The sequence below is a fragment of the Pundamilia nyererei genome, unplaced genomic scaffold (assembly GCF_000239375.1).
Source record: "Pundamilia nyererei isolate P.nyererei 1_Seehausen unplaced genomic scaffold, PunNye1.0 scaffold00049, whole genome shotgun sequence".
NCBI lineage: Eukaryota > Metazoa > Chordata > Actinopteri > Cichliformes > Cichlidae > Pundamilia > Pundamilia nyererei.
The window spans coordinates 1,313,194-1,332,922 of NW_005187450.1; the positions used below are offsets into that span (position 1 = coordinate 1,313,194).

The 19,729-nt window shown below is 44.5% G+C and overlaps 1 protein-coding gene across 5 annotated transcripts in view; it reads left to right on the forward strand.

Annotated features, from left to right (window-relative positions):
• Positions 1-19,729, forward strand: part of casz1 (castor zinc finger 1) — a 72,820-nt gene that overhangs the window by 23,594 nt on the left and 29,497 nt on the right. For 4 of the 5 annotated variants that reach the window (XM_005732925.2, XM_005732930.2, XM_005732926.2 and 1 more), the window contains exons 1-2: positions 4,276-4,381; positions 18,171-18,731. In XM_005732925.2, the coding sequence (XP_005732982.1) occupies positions 4,303-4,381; positions 18,171-18,731 (640 nt within the window). In that variant the 5' untranslated portion in view covers positions 4,276-4,302. Of the gene's footprint in view, positions 1-4,275; positions 4,382-18,170; positions 18,732-19,729 lie in introns of those variants that run through there. The other variant, XM_005732927.2, reaches the window with a different exon arrangement.

Here is a 19,729-nt window from a genome sequence, read left to right on the forward strand (position 1 = left end):
ACACACCCACACACAAATAAACATAAAAAGCTAATTTGTTAGCGCCCTCATTTCAGAGGCCTGAGCAGGAGAATATTGTTGGGAGGAAAAGTAATGCTTTGTCAAATGTTGACATGTGTTGCAAACATGAGGCCTTCAGCAGCAGTATTTCGTGGAGAATCTCAAGCACATTGTCGGCACATGAAGAGGATGCTTTGAAACAAGATTAGCCTCCAAATGCCCTCCCCATCCATACTCCTGTGCCAAATGTGTATGTGTGTGTGTGTGTGTGCCAGCACTAAGATGCTAAATGATCAGATCCACTGAATATTTGTGGGCCTGTTTTCTCACATAATGAGTGTGCATAACATGCTCTGTATGCCACTGTACAGCTGAAGTTGTGTGTACTCATTTGTCCTGCTGCAAAGCCCCATTGTCGGGTGCGTGGTCTACGCTTGGTTTCGTGGGGCCAGACTGTGGCTACTTCCCCTTGGCTTCGGGTCACGGTGACACTGGTCAGGTGGAGTTTTCAAAAAAAAAAAAAATCCATCACCTCCACCCCCATGCAACCCCACCCCCATAAAAATGAATAAAAATTGGAAAACAACATGCAAGGTCTGCCTAATACAGGAACACTTGCAATATGCTGATGTTTTCTTTTGCACACTGTGTTTGCTAAATTGCCTTTGACTGCGTGCATCAGTAATGAAACTTTATGTCCTTGCGGAGAGGGCAGCAAGTCCGTTCCAGTTAGGACCGGGACCATCTCTCCTGTCTGGCTTTTGTAAGATTTTTTTTCCCCTCTAATACACGTCCTTATGAATAAATGAAGCCCATGAAGTCATTTTTTCCATATTTGTGTAAATTGCTTTAAAAGCATTTTATCATGTCATAAAAAAGTGCAATTGATCTGCTGGGCTTAGCCCATTGGACAGCTGTGTGTTTTGTTAATGGCCACTTTGCTCCAAGCAGCTTATTAAAAAATTTATATAGAAATGCTAAAATTGCATAAATTATTTAGATACAGTAAGCATTTTTTTTGTTTTGGTTGGGCAGGGAGGGGCTGTTATCAGTATGGAAATTTACCATAGTATATTATCTGCTGAAATATAGTAATATATCTGCCCAGACACATATGTGTCCTCCTCACTGCACCCCCTCACATGCAGAGGCGCAGGGAAAAAAAGTATATATTTTTTGATGACTTCGTTTCAGCAACCACGGAATGTCACCCATATCCTGGTTGATTGTACTTTCGAGTTTTATGATGTTTTTCCATTGATTTGTTTCCCCGGCGCAGCTGCCGACCTCTATTGAGGGACGAACGTAATCAGCGCTGACGCAAATTAGATGGTTATTCGTTTCGAAAATTGACAGAAAAACAATAAAAAAGATGAAATGCTCCCAAATCAATAGATATAATGAAATTCAAATAATCCGAGAGATGAGGTCTCCATGGCAACTGATAATGTGGAAAAGAAAACAATTTAATAAAGGACAGACACGCTTTGAAAACAGATTGGGGAGGGAGGTGGCTGTAAAGAGGAGAGGAGAGCAGAGCAGAGGAGGTGGGGAGATGGAGGGATAGAGAGAGGGTGGGAGGGTGGTGGTGGTGGTGGAGTGTTTGTGGCTGTAGTGGTTGCTCTATAGCTTGTTTCCCCCGGCGTGTGAAGGATCTGTGTCTGTCCCAAGGACGCCGGAATAATTAGAAAAGCTTTCAGGCCAGAAAGTGCAGATTCAGGTTTTAATACACAAAATTATTTCAGGGGCAGTGAATCGGAAAACCATTTGTTGGTGACCTTCCTGAGAGGCCTCCCCCCCTCCCCGGTACAGGGCAAGATGGAGGCTATGTGGCAGCGCTGCCTGAGTTATGGCATATTTGTGTTTTTATAGAGGCAGGGGGAATGGAGTTGGGGAAGTTGGGAGGGGGACGTGGGGGTAAATGTGTGTGTGTGTGTGTGTGTTTGTGGCGGTGGGGAGGGGGTCATAGGGAGACCTTCATGTCTGTGTATGCGTATGTATGTGTGTGTGTGTGCGCGTGTGTGTGTGTGTGTGTGGATCTGGCAGGAGTTTGGGCAGAGGGAGAGAGAGAGCAAAGAGGAGAAGGGAGAAAGTGAAGCAGCGAGAGAAAGGGGGAAGTTGCAGATCCGGCTGTATTTACAGATCAGTTGTCAAAAGGAGCCATTTAAGGGGAATGCGCCCGTTCCTGTGCTGTGACAGGCGAAGTGGCTGTTTAAAAAGCAAAAGAAACTATGAACCAGAGAGGGAGATAGTCAAACACAGGCTTTTTTTCTGTTGAAGACAGACAGAGCAAGGGGTGGCGAGGGAACGAGTGGGTGTTAAGTGACTTCATTTGTAGTCTATTTAAGGTATGTTTTACTTGTCCTTGTGCTGCTCCTCCAACATTTAATACAGGGGCTGCGTTCTAGTTAGCACAACAAGGGAATAATGATTGAGCGCATCGTTCTTATTTCCTGTAAATACAAATGACTTTCCTTCATCTGCCTAAAAAACTGTATTTGATTTCAGTCTTGCTGTCAAGGGAGATTTGCAACTGATGCAAACAGTGATAAGAGTAAACCAAAAGCACAGCTCTGTTTCCCTCATTAGCTTATCACGACTTTAAGTATGTACACTTTCTGGTGGCTTTATTCAACATCCGTGTCCTGCTCTTTTAACATCCTATTTTCTTTATTGCCCTTTGTCAACGTTTTGAAGGAAGTCTGATTGGGCGTTGGAGGCTTGTCTGTCAAGTCGTGACTATTTTTGTGTCATTAGAAGGCTTTGTTTGACTCAAATAAAGGTGATCCACCCTCTGTTCAAATTATACCTGCGGCAGGTCCGGGATATCGCGTCTTGGGTGCAGGTACCCTTATCCTGTTCCAGGTGGCAATAAATGGAAAAACCTACTCACCTCAACCTGATAATTGCTGTTCTGATATTTTAACTGCTAAAGATCCCGATCAAGATCAGGGCTGTTGTACAATATTAACTATCATAAAAGTTGGGCAATATTTGATAAAATTCTGGGATCAAGTTCCATCCATTGTTAATCTTCTTTCACTTTGTGTCAATTATGACTTAATAAGCGAACAACATTTGCATCGACTCTTCTGTCTACTTTAAGACAGCAATTTTATATTTGTTTTAGGTTAATATTCACTTTTAATTGAGTTGTTAACATGTTTTCGTGCACAAAAGATAATTAAAAGCTTATTTAAACTCTTAGTTATAGTTAGATCTTCGCATTTTCACCCAGGGGGATTCTGCTCTTATTCAAAGGCAAACGGAGATCTGACATTCTTCAACAGGACAGCTAATATTCTCCAGTATTGATATTGCGATGTGAAATGTGCCCCACAAGTCGGAGAGAAACTAGAAATTCCCCACTGTACACTAGCTAAGAGACTTCAAATCTAACATGCCAGTGTCAATGAAGACTGTTTTCTTTTTTTTAAGTAATGAAAAAAAAAAAAAGATGGAATAGAAACCTGAAATATGAGAGCCGATAGCCATCTGCTATGTGTTGAATGTGTGTGTTTATGTGTGCATGTGCGCTGCGACACACACATAGGGCACAAAGCGCATGTTATCACTGTCAACAGCAGCCGTAGCAAACAGCAGCAGTTGTTCTGTGTGTGTCTGTGTAGCGTACCAGTGAAAGTGTGTGTGCTTGTGCGTGCCCACAATCTCTCGCTCTCTCGCTCCCTCACTGGCTGCTGGCTCCGAGGAACCCACTGTAAGTCAATCTGTGCGCTCATATGCCCATGAGTGTGTTTGTGTGTCTGTGTGTGTGAGGGAGTGCGCTTCTACTGTACTACACTTCAGGAGCCAGGGCCGAGCCTAGCTCAACAGGGCTGGAAAGGGCCAAGGGCCAGCTCCCGGTGCACGCCACCCACTTCATACCTGTCTATCTCTCACACACGCACCCGCACACACAGACGCACAAACACACGCACGCAGCTAGTGCAGCCGCGCTACTCTGCAGAGGGCTCTCATTGTAGCAGTGACAGGAGGGCGCCCGTTAAGTGGCTCTCTCTTCCTGGGGCCTGTGTGTGTGTATGTGTGTGTTTTCTTCCCCCATGTGGCTACGGGGTGGAGAAGGGCGCTGAAGGACCCCTACTGGTAAAGTGGGTAAACTCGCACAGCCTCGACATCTGTGAGGAGAGAGGGGGAGGGTAAGGAGGGAGGAGAGATAGACAGCAAGAGAGGAGGACAGAGTGGGAAAGAGGAAAGGAGTGTGAAGGAGAGAGGGAGGGAGAGAGACAGAGGGGGAGAGAGAGAGAGAGAGCAGAGCCTTGGCAGAGAGCAGTTGTGGAGAAAATGCCTTGCTTTGTGGAGAGAATTCTTCCAGGGCAGGAGGGAGAGGTGAGACAGAGCGCAGAGGGCGGTTTGCTGCCAGGTAAGACTCACACATACCTTTCTCTCTCTCTCTCTCTCTTTCTCCCTCCCTTCCCCTCTCTCTCTCTCTCTCTCTCTCTCTCTTCCACTCCCCCCTCCCCACACACACACACACACGCTCACACACTCACACACAGGAGTTGAGTGCTACCTCGAGATGAACGGGTTTGCTACTATTTGCAGTTGGCATGAGTCAGGCACGCATGTGTAGTGATGTAGTGGGTGGTGTCAAAGTGTGTGCACGTCTGTGTGAGAGAGTGAGGAAATAGCAGGTGTACTGTTCATTTTCTTGGAAAAAAAAAAAAATTTTCGTTTCCATGTATATTTGTGCGCATTTGCACCTATAGTGCACTAAATGTCAGTCGTGTATGTAAATTCGTCTTAACTGCATTTTTGCTCGGTCAAAAAGTTTTGTCTCTGACTTTTCGTGCCAGGCCTTGGAGCACTATGAGCGTCAATGGTGGAAAGTTTGTTTAAATTAAAATAATAATTGATTTAAATAATGAACACTTTTAAGGGCTGTACATTATATTGTTTTTAATGCTTAAATTTGTGTGGTCTTTACTTGCTTTAGAGGGAAATATCGTTGGACTTTATACATTGATATTTATGTATAAATAAACCTAACTAAAATTAGAAATTGTTTGAAAAGCACATAAATCCCTCTCCTCTGAAGTCAAGTGCGCCTCTTTCAGATCTGTTGTGAGGTAATTTGCGGTGTTGGTCGAGATTGATTTGGCTGTTTAGATACAGATGTTGTGATGGAGCGGTTTGTCATCGGAGGGATTTTCCACTCTGCTGATGTAAACAGTGTCTGTTGAAGAAAGGCTAAAGAGTCCTTTTTTTTCCCTTGTGGAGACACGGTTCTGAGAGCAATAATCCTCCTTGTGTACAATTAGATTTTCTTCTTTTGGTTAAATAAATACTGTGTCTGTGAACATAAACACAGATTTACATGTGGCCCTGTGGGTGTCTGTCTCCCAAGCAGCACACCGCTTGAGCCCGGGCCTGATATTTCTTGTCGAGGCAGAAGTTGGCCGACTCCAACTTCACACTTGCTGTTTATTTGTTTTTATAACAAATGGAAGCAGCAGAGTGAAAGGTGAGGTCAGAATTGAATTTGGCTTGCTTTACCGTAGCGATCTGGCAACCGCTCTGCTCCAATGTACCATAGAGCTTGCTTTGGTTGTAGTGTTTGTTATTCAACTGATGTGTGCGTGTGTTTGTGTGTGTGTGGGAGCACACATATATGTCTTTGAGTAGTGGGTGGTGGTAGCAGCATTCACGAGAGAGACATTTTACTAAGCAGACATTTCCCCCTCTGTTTTCACTCTGACCTGGTAGGAGATTGATGACTGAATTGTGGAGTACATGTTAACAGTAACTGGTGATTTATGAAGATACTTAGGGTAAGTGAGGCCGCACAGGCTGGAGAGGAAGAAAAAGATATAGCCTTTTAAGTTAATGCAAAAATATTGCCTTTTTAAGTAATAATTGTTATTACTACTGCAGGGGTTTGGAGCGAGGTCTGAGTTAGACTTGGATGTGCACAAAGTGCAATGTTAAGCTTTTCCTTTTCCGTTGGCCAGGCCCCTTCCTTTGTTTCAGGCTTTTCAAGTCTGACTCCTCAGAACAAGACAAGTTACGGCTTAGCTAGTTTGGTAGAATAGATTGAGATATATCAAATAATTAAATTGGAAAAAAAAAAAAAGTCCTACTTTTTTCCCTGGATAAACCAGAATGGAAAACTTTTCTTGGATGAACCCTTGCACTGCAACAAGTGCACTGTGTGTTTTGGCAGCTTCTCTTAGCCAAAGATCCCTCACAAAATCCGCATGCAATTTTAGAAGAATCAGATTCTTTCCCTTTCCTTGGCTCCTGAACTTGCTTGATATTATGCACACACACACAGAATCCTCTTCTCTATTCAAATATGAGGTTCTGTCCACTTGGATGTGATCTATGGCATTTTTAAGGAATAAAGCAATTTTAGTGAATGTAGACTAGTGCTTCCCCTGAAAGAGGGATGGCTTTCATTTTTTTTCAAGGCACCTCTTAGACTGAGTGAAATGTTTCCCCCGTTCGCTCAGGGACGACTTTATTTCTTACCAGGGATTTAACACTCACTCAGTCCCCTCATAAATACAGCGTCCCTCAGCCCTTCGCTAGCCATAACTCACACACTAACTCTCTAGCTAACTAAACTCATATAGCAGAGCCAACACTTGTTTGTCTTTTACCTCAGCCTTTCTCCCTCTTACTCTTCCTCTCTGTCTCTTTTCCTCCTCTGTGCTGATTTATACGTGACACAATCGTCTCTGACTACCATCTCACCAGGCTCCTGCACTGATCTCCTTGGCCCACTGGTGGAGTGGGGTTTTAGAAGAAAAGTGCATTTGAATATGAGCTACCCTAATCTCCTCCAGGCTATTTAGAGTCAGCCTAATGCTCCAAGAATGAGTGGGAACAACACAGGGGAAAACGCGGACATCCCTCTCAGCGTGTCACAACACAGCTCAGGTCTCCGAAGAACAAAACAAGTATTTTGATTGGCTGATGAAAATCTCTCTATGTGAAGCAAAGAGCATAAAATTCCAGATAAATTATCTCGGGGCACCTGTTGAAGCTTCACTCTTAAAAAATGTCTTTCTGCCTTTAAGGCACCTACATGTCGAACTTATCTTATCCTAGTGGTGCAGCTAGAAGAGCCGCCGCCACTAATAAAAAACAAAGTTATCAAAGGCCACACTGCTTGAACGTACTCCTCCTATCCTCCAGGTTTTATGTAGGTTTGGGGTAATCGTAGTGATAAACAGATAACCAAGCAGGCAAACAAGCAAACAGCAGCCATCACATACAAAGCTGGCATAGAGCAGCTGATAAACTTTTAAGCCATTTAACTTTGAACAGATGAAAGTGCTCAGGTGGGATATTACAGTATGGTGGAAGCCTTTAGTGATCTGGTGCCGACTGGCATTTTGGGAGGAGACGATCTTTCTGGCGTGGTTCCCGTATTGGTTGTTAACAGCCTGCTGGTACCTTCTGTTCTCTCTGTTCAGTCCCACTGGCTCAACACTGACAAGTCCTCAAGCATCTGAAGACCCTCTGAAGTCAAAATCGCCCATTTTGATGTCTCGTGGCAGCACCCCGCGTTTTGTTGTATTTGCCTCTGAAAACAGAGGCCCTGCTTGGAGGAATTACCCTCAGCAGTCGCTGGTGTCAGGCAGGGGAGGAGGGTATCATTCCTATTTCCCTCCGTCTCCCCGTTCTCCTCGCTGTCCTTCCTCCCTTTTTGATCTCACCATCAAATCTTCCCCAGTTTTTATGAGTGACGTTTACCCGAGAGCAGCTTGGGAAATGGCTGGCTGAAGAAGACGTTTGAGAAAATGTGCCTGAGCAAGCTATCACCTTTGATAAAGCCATAGTTCCAGTGGGAGAGGAAGAAGAAAGCTATAGCGCGAGAGCATTGTTGGTAATGAAAAATGCCATGAAAGAGGGAACATCTCTCTGATCCCAGCCTGTTACACCAACAATGTATAGTACAACAGATACTGCAGTGGTACATCAAGCAATTTCTCCGTTGCTGTACCACAATGAGCGTTTGCCCCAGCTGACTGATCTGAATCTGGGGTAGCACACTGCGCCTTTATTGCACATCAGCTGGGCATAATCTCATAATACGGCGCTCACACATACACGCGGGGAGTCACACTGGTACTGCCATCAACAGTGGCGTACCTTCAGCTGTGTCATCAGTTGGCAAAAAGCTGGCAAGGCACTTGAGTGCGCTGCATAAAGAGAAAGAAATGATGGGGAAGTGGAGGGTAGGTGGAGGCGCAGAGAGAAAGAAATGTTAGCTTTAGTAATTACTACCTCCACAGAGAAGCAGTGGAGAGGACAGTGAGGCAAGCAAGCGCATGAAGGAGGCCCCGTGTGCAGATAATGAAGGGGTATCATTGTAGCTCTGACAGTGTTAATCTTAGAGCGCTCCACAGTGTGTCTGTGTGTGCGCCTATCAGGTTGTGTGTATGCCCTATGCAGCATATGTAGACACTGCTGGGGTGTATGGAGGTCGTGCTACGGCGCTGTTGACTCTCATCCTACCAGCGAGGCCGTCCGGCCCACCTGACAGATTATCCAACCACTGACAGTCGCCGCCTCGCGCAGCTTCTGGAAGCCGATCCCGGAACTCCGCAGCTTCTCGTGTATCCATCGCAAAAAGCGCCGGGGTAGCCTCCCAGCACCCGGACGCCTGAACTTTTTCTTTGCAGGGAAAGGATTAAGAAACGAGGAAATGGGGGAAGAGTTGTCCAACTTTCTTTGTGCCCGGCTTTCTCTGTTTTCCTTTCCCCCCCTCCTTCCCATTTGAAGTTGTGATACACTCATTTAAGCCTCATCGCTCACACACACGAGAAAGTGTTATGAATATGTATCAACACAGCATATGGCAGCAGTAGCACTGGGACTAGGTGTGTCCAGAAGGTAGAGTGCTGCCGATGCATTATTCTCCATTCAAATTACCACAGTAAGAATGCAGCAGAGAGCTGGGAGGTTTTCACTCCGTCTTTAGACGGGGCAGGAGACAAACCTGGATCGTGCGAAACAGCGGGAACGGAAAAGCTGTGATGAGCACAGTAGTTGGCCATCTGAGTTTCCTTGATTTGTTAGATTTTTTCGGCAGGTTCAAACCCGGCACACTCGCTGACACGAGTGTGATTAAAAGCGATATTTCTGACACATTAGGATGCGCGCAGGAAGTAACCTCCTCTAAAGCGTTCATTATTAGATGCATGACAGACCTGAATATTTATAAAATAGGTTTTAATAATTAATAGCAGCAATCTGCTCCTGTAATTCATCAGATTTGCACTTCAACAGAGTATCCGTTTTCACTTTAAAATAATAATAAGAGGAATATTAATGTTGCAGAAATGTAAAGCGGGCAGCTGGTTGCAGCGCAAATAGGCAAGCGCTCCGTGTTGGCTTCCTTTAAACTGTCACTTTTCAAATAAAATTACACTTTAAGCCATCAACACTGCATCATTTTAAAGCCTTCGCTTGTTTGTGCTTGACAATTTACTGAGTGGCTTCTCACAAATGTGGCAAGTCATGAAGATAAAGACGCAGGAAACAAAGTGGGTTTGGTGTAGAATGCAAAAGTAGTTGCTGTGGTTTTATCAAAAGCAAATTTATTTGTTTGAGTCAACTTAGCGGCACTTCCTTTTGTATACTGAGACCCAAAATAGACAGCATTCTTTTTTCCTGTAAAGCAGCTTTGCTTCTTTCATTTTTATTTTTTCCCCTTATTGTGAGTGTTGTTTTATCACACCTTCAAATTCAGTCATAGCACACTCCTCCCTCCACCGAACTCCCAGAAACGCAAATGTTCCTGTTTTAAGTGAAAACTGCCACATTTATTTCTGCCTCAAGTTCGTGTTGAACTTTTTCACTAAACCATGCTGTTTTTCCCTGCTGTCACGACAGACACAGTGGAGTATTTATTAAATCCACCGTGGATCAGTTTTTCCTCAGCTCGTTGAAATATCAGTGTGCATTTTTCTGTTTTTTTGGCCCGTGTGGCATCTCAGTGCAAATGATGTGACCTGCAGCCACGACACATACAGGAGCAGGAGGAGGGCTCAGAGCGCAATGCCCTGCTGTTTACAAACCTGCAAACAGGCATGCAGCACACCAGCACACACTTAATATTGGTTACAACAGTTTTACTTAACATATACAGTATGTTTACAGTGGCTTGTGCACCGAACCACACTTTCCCAACCACACACGGTACAAATAAACGCTTTGAAATGTCTTGTATGATCACAAAACCCTGTAGTCACATCTATGCTGCTTGTCAGAAAAGTAGAGCATAGCAGTTGTGGCAGGAGATTCGCAGTCACATGGGATGGAAAAAAAAACAACAAAAATGCAAATTCCTGCAAGCAGGAAGATTCGTTCTTATCACTTCCTCCCTTAAACCGAGAAACAGTGTATTTTGATCAAAATGCAATTGTGCTTCCTTGAATTATTTGAAATGCAAAACTGTGAAAAGTGATAAAAACTTAAGAGTGTAAAAAGGCCGAATTGTTGTTTTTTAGACCGGCTGCAAAAGCTGCCCACGATGACATTTTAACAGGCACCTGTGATTCATTCTGCTGCGTAGAAAGTCCAATAGACAAAACTCTGTCAGGCAGAGCAAATGTTTTAATGGTAGCCGGGGATCGATGTTGTCAGCGCAGGCATCCTGTCTGGAAATACGTCTTTCTTTTCTTCTTTTCTTCTTTTCTTTTTTTTTGTTGCTATTTTTTTTCTTGGGTCCTTCTTTCTTTTTCGAGGAGAGGAGAAAAAAGGGCAAAAAGGGGGTGGAAGAGGGAAGGAGGTGGGACGAGAGTGGGGTTCGGCAGGATCTGAGGCGAGCGGTGTGAACCGGGCCGAATTTAGGAGAATTGATGAAAAACATTGACTCGTGCTCTCATTCGCAAGGCCTCCGTAGCTGAAAAACAAATTTGAAACATAACCTTGGAAATCAATTAAGAAGTCCCTGAGAGCCGGGGACAAAAAAAAAAGAAAGAGGAGGGAAAGGTCCACCCTTCTCACCCCCCACCTCCTTGTCTTTTCCTTTCCTCCACTTAACAGGAACTTGGGTCTGCCCATCAGAACGCTGCCGTGTGTGAGGAGGCTTTGTCAGCAGGGGCCTTATTTAATTTTTTTTTTTACGGCACAGGGCCTTATATGCTGTCAAAATGTCTTAAGAGTCTTATTAAAGAAATGCCACAGCTCATTTCCTTGTAATGCAATTCATATGCTGGTGAAAGGGGGCATGTCTAAAGATCTAAACAGCTTTGCTTTTTAGGCTTCACATTAGGGGTTATCTGTGAGGGCTTGTCATTGATTGACATTATCTGGCCTGACAGGGCCTCATATCAAGGTTAACCTCATGGACAAAAGTGCCACCCGCATGGACACACAAACACACTCTCTCACCCACACTCGTAGTCAAATAAGGCACGCTCTCCTCGACTTCCTGTCGAGACCGGTGCTACGTACATGCGCTGGCTTCGTCGGCGTGTGCATGCCAGGTGGAGACTTCCAGAATTAATTGATAACTAATGGAGCAGCGTGTGCTGAGTTTACCCTGGAGGATTGACACTGGATGTGTGCGCGCGCCTGCGTGTGTGTCCTGTGGAGAAACAGAGGGTGGTAGGTGATTGTAAGAGGGTGTCAAAGACTTACTTAGCGGCGTACTTTTGGATTCTGGTAAATGAAATACGTCCCAAAGATAATAATGTGGAGTGACATGCGTCAGTCCAGGGGCGGCTGACCTCTTAGGCGAGCAGATCGTTTACTTCACTGCTGAAGAACGAGCGCAACTAACACTGCGTGAGTGTAATACACGCGCTCGGCACACATCTCCCCTGCTCCCTCCCAACAAGCCACAAAGGCAAAGAGAGATCCCCGTGACCAAAATACAACTGAAGCAGTTAATCTGTACAGATATTAGCTCAAGGGCCCTCGAGAGGTGCACCGCTGAGCCCCTTCTGCACTGTACTACCCACACTGCCTTGCTCCCTCACCAAGAACAGCAACCGTGAGGGAGGGACACAGGGGTCGTCTGCTCATTTACCATGGCGGTTGGCTTATCAAATTGCACTCCCGGTGTCTTGAAGCTGAACAAGAGCTCCAAAACAAAGCTTCAAGAATAAATTTCCCTTGTTTCAGTCCGCGGAAGCACGGGGCCATGTGCAATTGGGTATTTTTAAAGCCTTTTTTATTATTTATTTATTTCTTTTTTTTGCCTCCTGCAACACACTTGCAAATTAAGTCATCATCTGGTGCCAGCTGTGAGTCCAGATTTGATGTACAATTTTAACAAGTTGGCCGTGTGTCCCATGAATTACCCTAAGCAGCAAACTGAATAAAAGTTGGCTGTTTTGGTACGTAGCTGTCAGAATGACTCTTGTCACTCATGTCAGATTGTTTTTTTTTCTCTCCCTTAGACCATTTTAGCTTGCTTGTCCTCTATTCTGGAAAATCCCATAATTACCCTGTTTGTGATGAAGCTGGAGGGCGTATTTGTCCTTAGATCTCAACTTTCCTGCCTGATTGCCCTCAAGTTCAGAGTCTTTCGTCCTCCGTCTACGCTCGTAATATACATTGTTTTCCTCAGCCATTGTCCCGTGCATTCAGCGAGTGTGTGACTGGGGCCGTTTGTGTCCGCCTTTGTCCTGCAGTGTCTTGTTTGTGTTTTACGGCGGTGTGACGGGAGCGTGGCACTTGGCTGAGGGCTTGTGTTAACAGCCTGTGGACTGAACTGAAGTGAAATAGTCCAAACAGGTCCTTCAAGGTCAGCAGCCTCAGAAAGACAGCAGACAATGTACAAGGTCAAATTCTAGACTAAAAGCAATAAGTGCTTTATTGATAAAAAAAAAAAAAAAAAGAAAAAACCAAGCAGGCAGATGTGCAACCAACTGATTAATAATAAAATAGATCTGCGAGAGAGAGGGGCAGGGGGGGCAGTGTGGAGAAGAAGAAAGCTACCTCCTGACTTTATGTCAGTGTGTCTTTGCACTGTATGAATGTGTCTGCCGGCCTGCGTGTACAGTAGCTATGGCAGCAAAAACATTGATCTTGTACTAAACCTAAAAAAAAAAAAAATCCAATAGAAATCCAGTGGTTTATAAAAAGAACAAAATGTGACACATTGGTGCTGGTGGCAGTTTCCCGTGTGCAGCCTCTCTCTTCATGCCTGAATCATTTCCTATCATTACTGCAGTTTGTGTGATCTGAATAGTACAGTGTGAAAGTACTGTTTCAAAAAAGATCACAAGCAACTCACTTCTCCTGTTTTGACAGTAATCTACATATCATATATATCTCATCAGTATCATGTTTTATGACAGAGACAACGTTCACCACAGGTTCCTTTTTTCCTTTCAGTCACTTTATGAACAATGTGCCTTTTGTATCGTGCCTACTGCGCTATTATCTTTTTATGAAAATAAGCAGAAGGTATTGGACTGTCGTCATCTTTTATGTGCCTTCATCGGTCGTTCACTTGCACTCTGTGTGTGTGTGTTTTTTTTCCTCTCCCTCTCTCTCGTCCCCAACCTGGCAAACCTGCCAAGTAAGGAGAGCTCCAAAGTGGATCAGGCAGTGGCAGATTTAGATTTGAGGTGGGGAATGCTAAGTCCCAGTCCCAGCCAAACCTGTTTCCTTAGGAAGACTCTGAGGGACAGAAGGGCTGGGAGATTTCCATATGCTCTGCCACCCCCTCCACATAACCTGCAGTATCCCCCACACCCACCCTGCTTGCTCCTTGGTAATATAAAGCCTCCTTTACAGCCCCTTTTGTAAATCTCTACTCTGCATAAACTCCTCAGATGTGCCCACCCCAAACCCCCATCTATCAACTAGTTGGCAATGGCATTGTTTTTAATCATCAGAACCTCAAAATTATTATTATCGCTTCTGATGCGGCAATTAAAACTTCAGGTCAGAGGCACAACGAGCGGTGATCAGCAGCCGAGCTGAGAAGTTTTAATTAGACGATCAGAACCATTAATGCACAAAAAAAGGTGTGCGCTGGGAAATTAACGGGAACGTCTTAATCAGGGTTAGCGACTCCGAAGAGGAGTCAAGTGAACAGAGAGCAAAAAACAAATCATTTCCGCACCACTGGGACAAAACTCAATTAAATATGCATGTGGAAAAATGGAAATTTCTCAGCATCGGCTGCACCGACTGTTAGAAAACTGTGGCAAAATCTCACGGCGGGGTCGGCGACCTGCTTATTGTTATTCTTCTGTAATAAAAATGAGAGAGGGGCCAGATGCTGGGGTCTGGGTGCAATGGCGTAGTTGTCCATCAGTGACTTTCCGCTTGACTTCCTTGCGGCTGCCGCAGCCTCCCTACCATACAGCGGGGCTGGGTGGAGGGGGGGGAGGAGGTTGGAGGGGGAAGAGAGTAGAAGAGGAAAACATTCTCTTCCTGCAAGCCGTAAATTTACAAAAATAAAAACATGGTAATTTTCAAGACTGTCTGCGCGTGTTTGTGTGTGGCTCAGTGATTTCCCTGAAACACACATGCACGCACACTCGCGCATACATCTCCCTTGAGAGCCAGAGACATGAAAGGTTCACTGAGCTACACCCTGGGAGCTGCAGCCTTGTCGATTAATCTGCCATAGGTTCATGAAGTTATAACTAGACTTTTTCCTTTTTTTTCTTTCTTTTTTTTTTTGAAGAGCTAATGCACCTCTCTGTTGCATATTGTAAAATAATCCTGAGTTGAATAGACATCTCCCAGACCCTGTTTGTATTAATTAACTTGAGATATTGCGGAGGGGTGGGGGGGTTGTCCCTGTGTCAGTCATGTTGAAACTCAGCAGGAATCTACAACAGGCCCTGTATCTGTGTTTGATTAGTTGAAGAGATAAGCTTCAGTTTAAACAGGTAATATCTACCTCTCTTATATACAGACCCCTCCTGTGTGCCTGCTCCATACAAACTGAAACGCTGCGGGGAGCTAGGCTGTTTATGGGGGGGTGGAGGGGTTAGCTGCTCTCTGAATTAACAATAAAGTCGAGTTATTCAATTCTCTATATGCTACACTTGTGGCTTTACATCCTCTGTAATATGACTATACACGTATTTTGGAACGAAAGCTGCCCACTCTTTCCTTTTTTGTGTCACGAAGAGGTAAAGCCGTGACCCCGCGCAGTCACGACCATTGTTAACTCCCACACCCTTTTACCCGTAGCAGCCTTGATTACAGTCTGTGCACGTTCACACAAATAATGCACTTCCAACAGCGTTATTAGGATTTGAAACACCACTTGATTGGGCATGATATCATTCTGGCACACAAACAGACACTCTGCATCAAAAAACCAACAAGACCTGTGGGGCTCGGAGCAGAGGAGGAGTTATTCTGTCAGCGCGGAGGGCTAGACTCTCACACAAGCTGTGTCATCCACCTCTGAGAAGAAGCAGGACCCAGCAGAACTTGCGCTTATGCACCACTGCGCTTATTTTTGACTGAAGATGAAAAAGAACCTGACCTTGTCGAAATGTATTCAAAATAGCTTCTTGACTTTTTCCTCAGGTTTTGGCCTTATACAGACACTGCATGGCGCTCCTTTGCGGTCCTGCACTGTTTCCAGTAAAAATAATGTCACCGCTAACATAAGCAGTTGGGAAAAATTAGTTTCAGCTGTTGTGTTCGAATTCAGACCTGCCTATTTTTTCCCCCAACTCCCAGTGCTTACCGAGGTGTCTCCTTCCTTGACAATTAGCACACCAGGCTAAAACAGACTGTAAATAATGTCCAGTGCATGTGACAGTGTTGTTTTTCTTTCTGATATTCATTAATAAGGCAGAACGCTCACTGGACTCTCAGGGAGGTTGGGGGAGTTGGTCCCAGAGGGAAAAGTTATTCTTTCATGCAAGTCCCCACAGATTTTATCTCATTGTACGGCATCATGCACACAAACGACTTGAGGTAAACAGCTTAGCGTTACCATAGTGATCCTTATTGTAAGCAATAGCAAAAAAAAAAACCCACAGCACAAATAATAGTTCAGACTACTTCCATAAAGCACTGAATCGCAGCATGTTCTTCCTCGGAGGGAAACTCAGAATATTTAATTTGTTTTAAATCACGCCCTACCTTTAAAAGAAAACACTGAATATGTGCTTAAGATGTCTGATAATTCAGTTTAATGGCCCGCTTAGATACTGAATCAGTAGCACTCGGTGCGCCAGTCATTCTCCTCATTGTTAACACAAAATCATACATAAATAGGCGCTAATGGAAAGAAACAACTGTGTAGGGGTCATTTCCTACAAGGAGCTCGAAATGGCAATACACAGGAAATCGGTAGTTAAAGCATGAAATACTGAACACAGTAAATAGAAAGAATGACCTCCACAGCAACACCCAAATGACCTCAATCTTCCTTTGGAGAGTATTTCTGAAAAAAAAGAAAGAAAAACTTTAAAATTTATATCTTCCACTTCCTAATAGTTTTTCCAGCTGATCCCCCTCCCCCTTCTCAAAGTTGCTGTCTTCTTAAAGGTGACCCTTTCACCCCCCGCCTGCAATTGTCTGACACTAAATTTGTGCTGTAATGTGCCTGTGATATACGGGCCCCTCAAAACTACATAATTCCTGAAGTCATTGTTTCAGAGAGGAAGCCCGCAATGTAAATACTGTAACTGAGAAAGCATGTGTGGGTAGCACGGGGGTGCATTGTCTGGCGACGGGGGTGATCTGTAAACTCCCTCAAATTGCATATCCTCTAATGATTCCACAGCTTTGCAAAAGAAAATGAAAACAGGATTTTATGTTGCACCGATGTGATTTACATAATGCAGGCAATGGCTCACACATGATTGTGCTTGGCTTTATGGCTGAGGGAAAATGAAGAGGCTCGTACTCACTGATACAGAAAGTGAATCGAGTCTTTAAGATAGAACTTTGTTACCTCTGATATCGCGCATTTTTCTCCACTGAAACGGTGTATTCGTAAGTCAATATTGTGCATTATCTTAACAACAGTGTGGCTGAGTTAAGATTCAATACGCCATCACGCAAGAAGAAAGATCTCTGATGTGGTTCGGTCTTTAACTGTTTTTCGCTGAGCTGCAACACGCAGCACAACCCCTGGTTATTGTACCACCCTCTTTTTTTATATATATATATCATAAATGCTCTTTAGTCACTGTCACCTCAGACTTTAAAAAAAAAACCTCTTTGCAAATTGTCCAGAAATTGCTGCTGGGTGAATGAACTTTTGCTTGCTCTGGAAATAACGCGAAAGGTAACAGAGTGCAGTTTCTGCCCTAAAAAGGTAGCTCTGGATATGGAATGCCACATGCAGCTGTTCCTGCCTCATCACAGGACATGTTATAAAGATAGCCCCACTTGGGTTGAAATAATGCCACCCATTCCTGCCTCAAAGCACATACTATGATGTGCTATTGTTCAGAGAGGCCACGCCGGGGAGAAAAATAAAACGCTGAGACTCATTTAGATGCATAATTTCTTCTGAAGTAAAGATGTGCGAGATACAGAGACGGCGTTTTGCGCGCGTCGTTTTTCTTTTAGGAAAGAGAAAACAGGACAGTCGCTGAATCTAATCGCACTTAATAACCGGTAAGAGATCAGGGCTCTGAAAAGGCCAAAAGTGCTCAGCATTTTCACTCCACATCCTGACAGCTTTAATGCTATACAGCCCCCCCCCACTCAGTGGCAGGGCCACAGCCTCTTGAGGTGAGAGTGAAGATAACATTTCACAGTGTCTCTATAGCGCTGTCATGTGCTGGATTATGTAGCCGTGTATTTGCAGCTTGTACTACTGTAGGGGGTCTGATATCTATCAGCCTATGGTTTCAGCTGCTTAAGCTTGTTTTTCTCTCTTCTTTTTTTTTTTCCAACCACATCGTGCTAAACTCTGAGCTGACCAAAGAACTGTGACTTAGAAAGATATGTACAGTATCTCTGGGTGTCCTTCCAGGCTCGAGCTGTTATTGTTAAGTGCTTTTTATGTTATTAATAGCAGCAGTCCCTGTTGTATATGTCTGTTTATTTTTCCATTGTGATCTTCAAAATCAGTACAAGTTAGTGACAGGAAAAAGCAGGTTCGAACGATGTTTCCGGTGACACTGAAAGCACGCCTGCTGCCGTTCGTTCAGAGAAAAGTAATATTACTCGAGCTGTAACACAGATAGTTGTGGTATTGAGCAACTTCGCTAACCTTCTATTTGTCTTCTTCTCGTTTCCATCAGCTGAAAGGAGTTTATGCACTGAAACGACCTCAGGAAAACCCAAGATGGCCGCCAAAAGAAAAGGTGGCCTAAAACTCAACGCTATCTGTGCCAAGCTGAGCCGCCAGGTGGTGTTCGACAGCAGCTCCCAGAATGCAGAGGGAGACCAGAGTGTAGCAGACAACAGCGAGCGCGGTAGCTCCCACTACGACGACAACGAGACCAACTTCCCCGAGAGCCTGAGCCTAAATCAGAGCCTAGAGGAGGACCAGAAGCGACGCGAGGCCATTGAGAAGTGGGTCAACGGCGAGTACGGCGATGAGCCCCCAGCTCCTGACGACGATCAGGAGCAAGAACTCAAAGTCAGCAATGACGAAGATGGCCCTCCTGAGGGCGTGTACATGGTACAGCCCAAAGGCTGCAGCGATGACGAAGACAATGGAGAGGAGGCCGAGCCTGCGGCGGGGTCTCGAGATGGCAGTTACCCTGAAGACAAAGAAGCTGAAGACAGGCCTTCAAAAGATGACGCCTACATGCCGCCGAGTGAGGCCCAAAATCGCCAAGCACCATTCTCCTCTCCAGGTATATTTTCACTGTGTCCTTTAAGCATCCTCTTTCACACGTCGTCTTCTAAATGACCCTTTCACACACGGTACACCTCAAAGCAACACTACCTTTGGCCTTCAAAGGCTTAGACAGAGGAGAGGTGACATTGCCACATCCACATAAGCTTAAGCGTGTCCATTATTGGAAAGGGAAACTCTAGAGTTACATTATGAATAGTCAGTGACATTATTACTCTAAAGAGAGATTCAGCTGGCGGGCCAGAGGGGGGGAAAACGTGAACTTAACTGTACGAAGAAATTCATAACTGGAGTAGGCTTACAACGTAAGGCATTTAGGCGTTTATGCATTCTCCCAGCAGCTGAGGGCTAAGAGCGCATGGCAGGGCCAGGCTAAGCTTCATATTACACCCAGGATTACATATTGAGTCTTTGATTTTTTTCCCTAAGCTCACTAAACTTAGCCACTGCTTCAAGCTCCTCTATTACATGGAGGAGTTTGGCTTTTTTTTTTTTTTTTGTCAAATCCAAGAGATCAGTTGTCAAATAAGTCAGAAATGGGGAAGTTATATTGCAGCCGCATATCACACTTAAGTGCAGTATTTTAATACCTTCCCACAAACAACAGTGGCTTCAACAGTGAATTCATTTAATAAATTTCTCAATACTGTGTGCTCTTGTAAATGACTCACAGTAAACCCTGTTTAATATTGACATGATGTTCCCTCGGTATAATTCACTGATTATCAAATAGATAAAGTTGGCAGAGACTTCACACTCTCCCCCGGAATGAGGTTGAGTGCGTGTGTTAACGCCACAAACAATCTTTTAAAGAAAGTGCTGTTTGGTGTCATACGCTTTGTGACCCTTGAAACTTGACACACACACACACATTCGGAAACGGTGGCCTTGTAATAGCAGAAGTTGAAAACACGGAGCTGTAAAAAAGATGAAAAAACAGAGCTCGGTTATATGAATAGATAAAGCATTCTTCACAGACGCCAGTAGAGGGGGGGG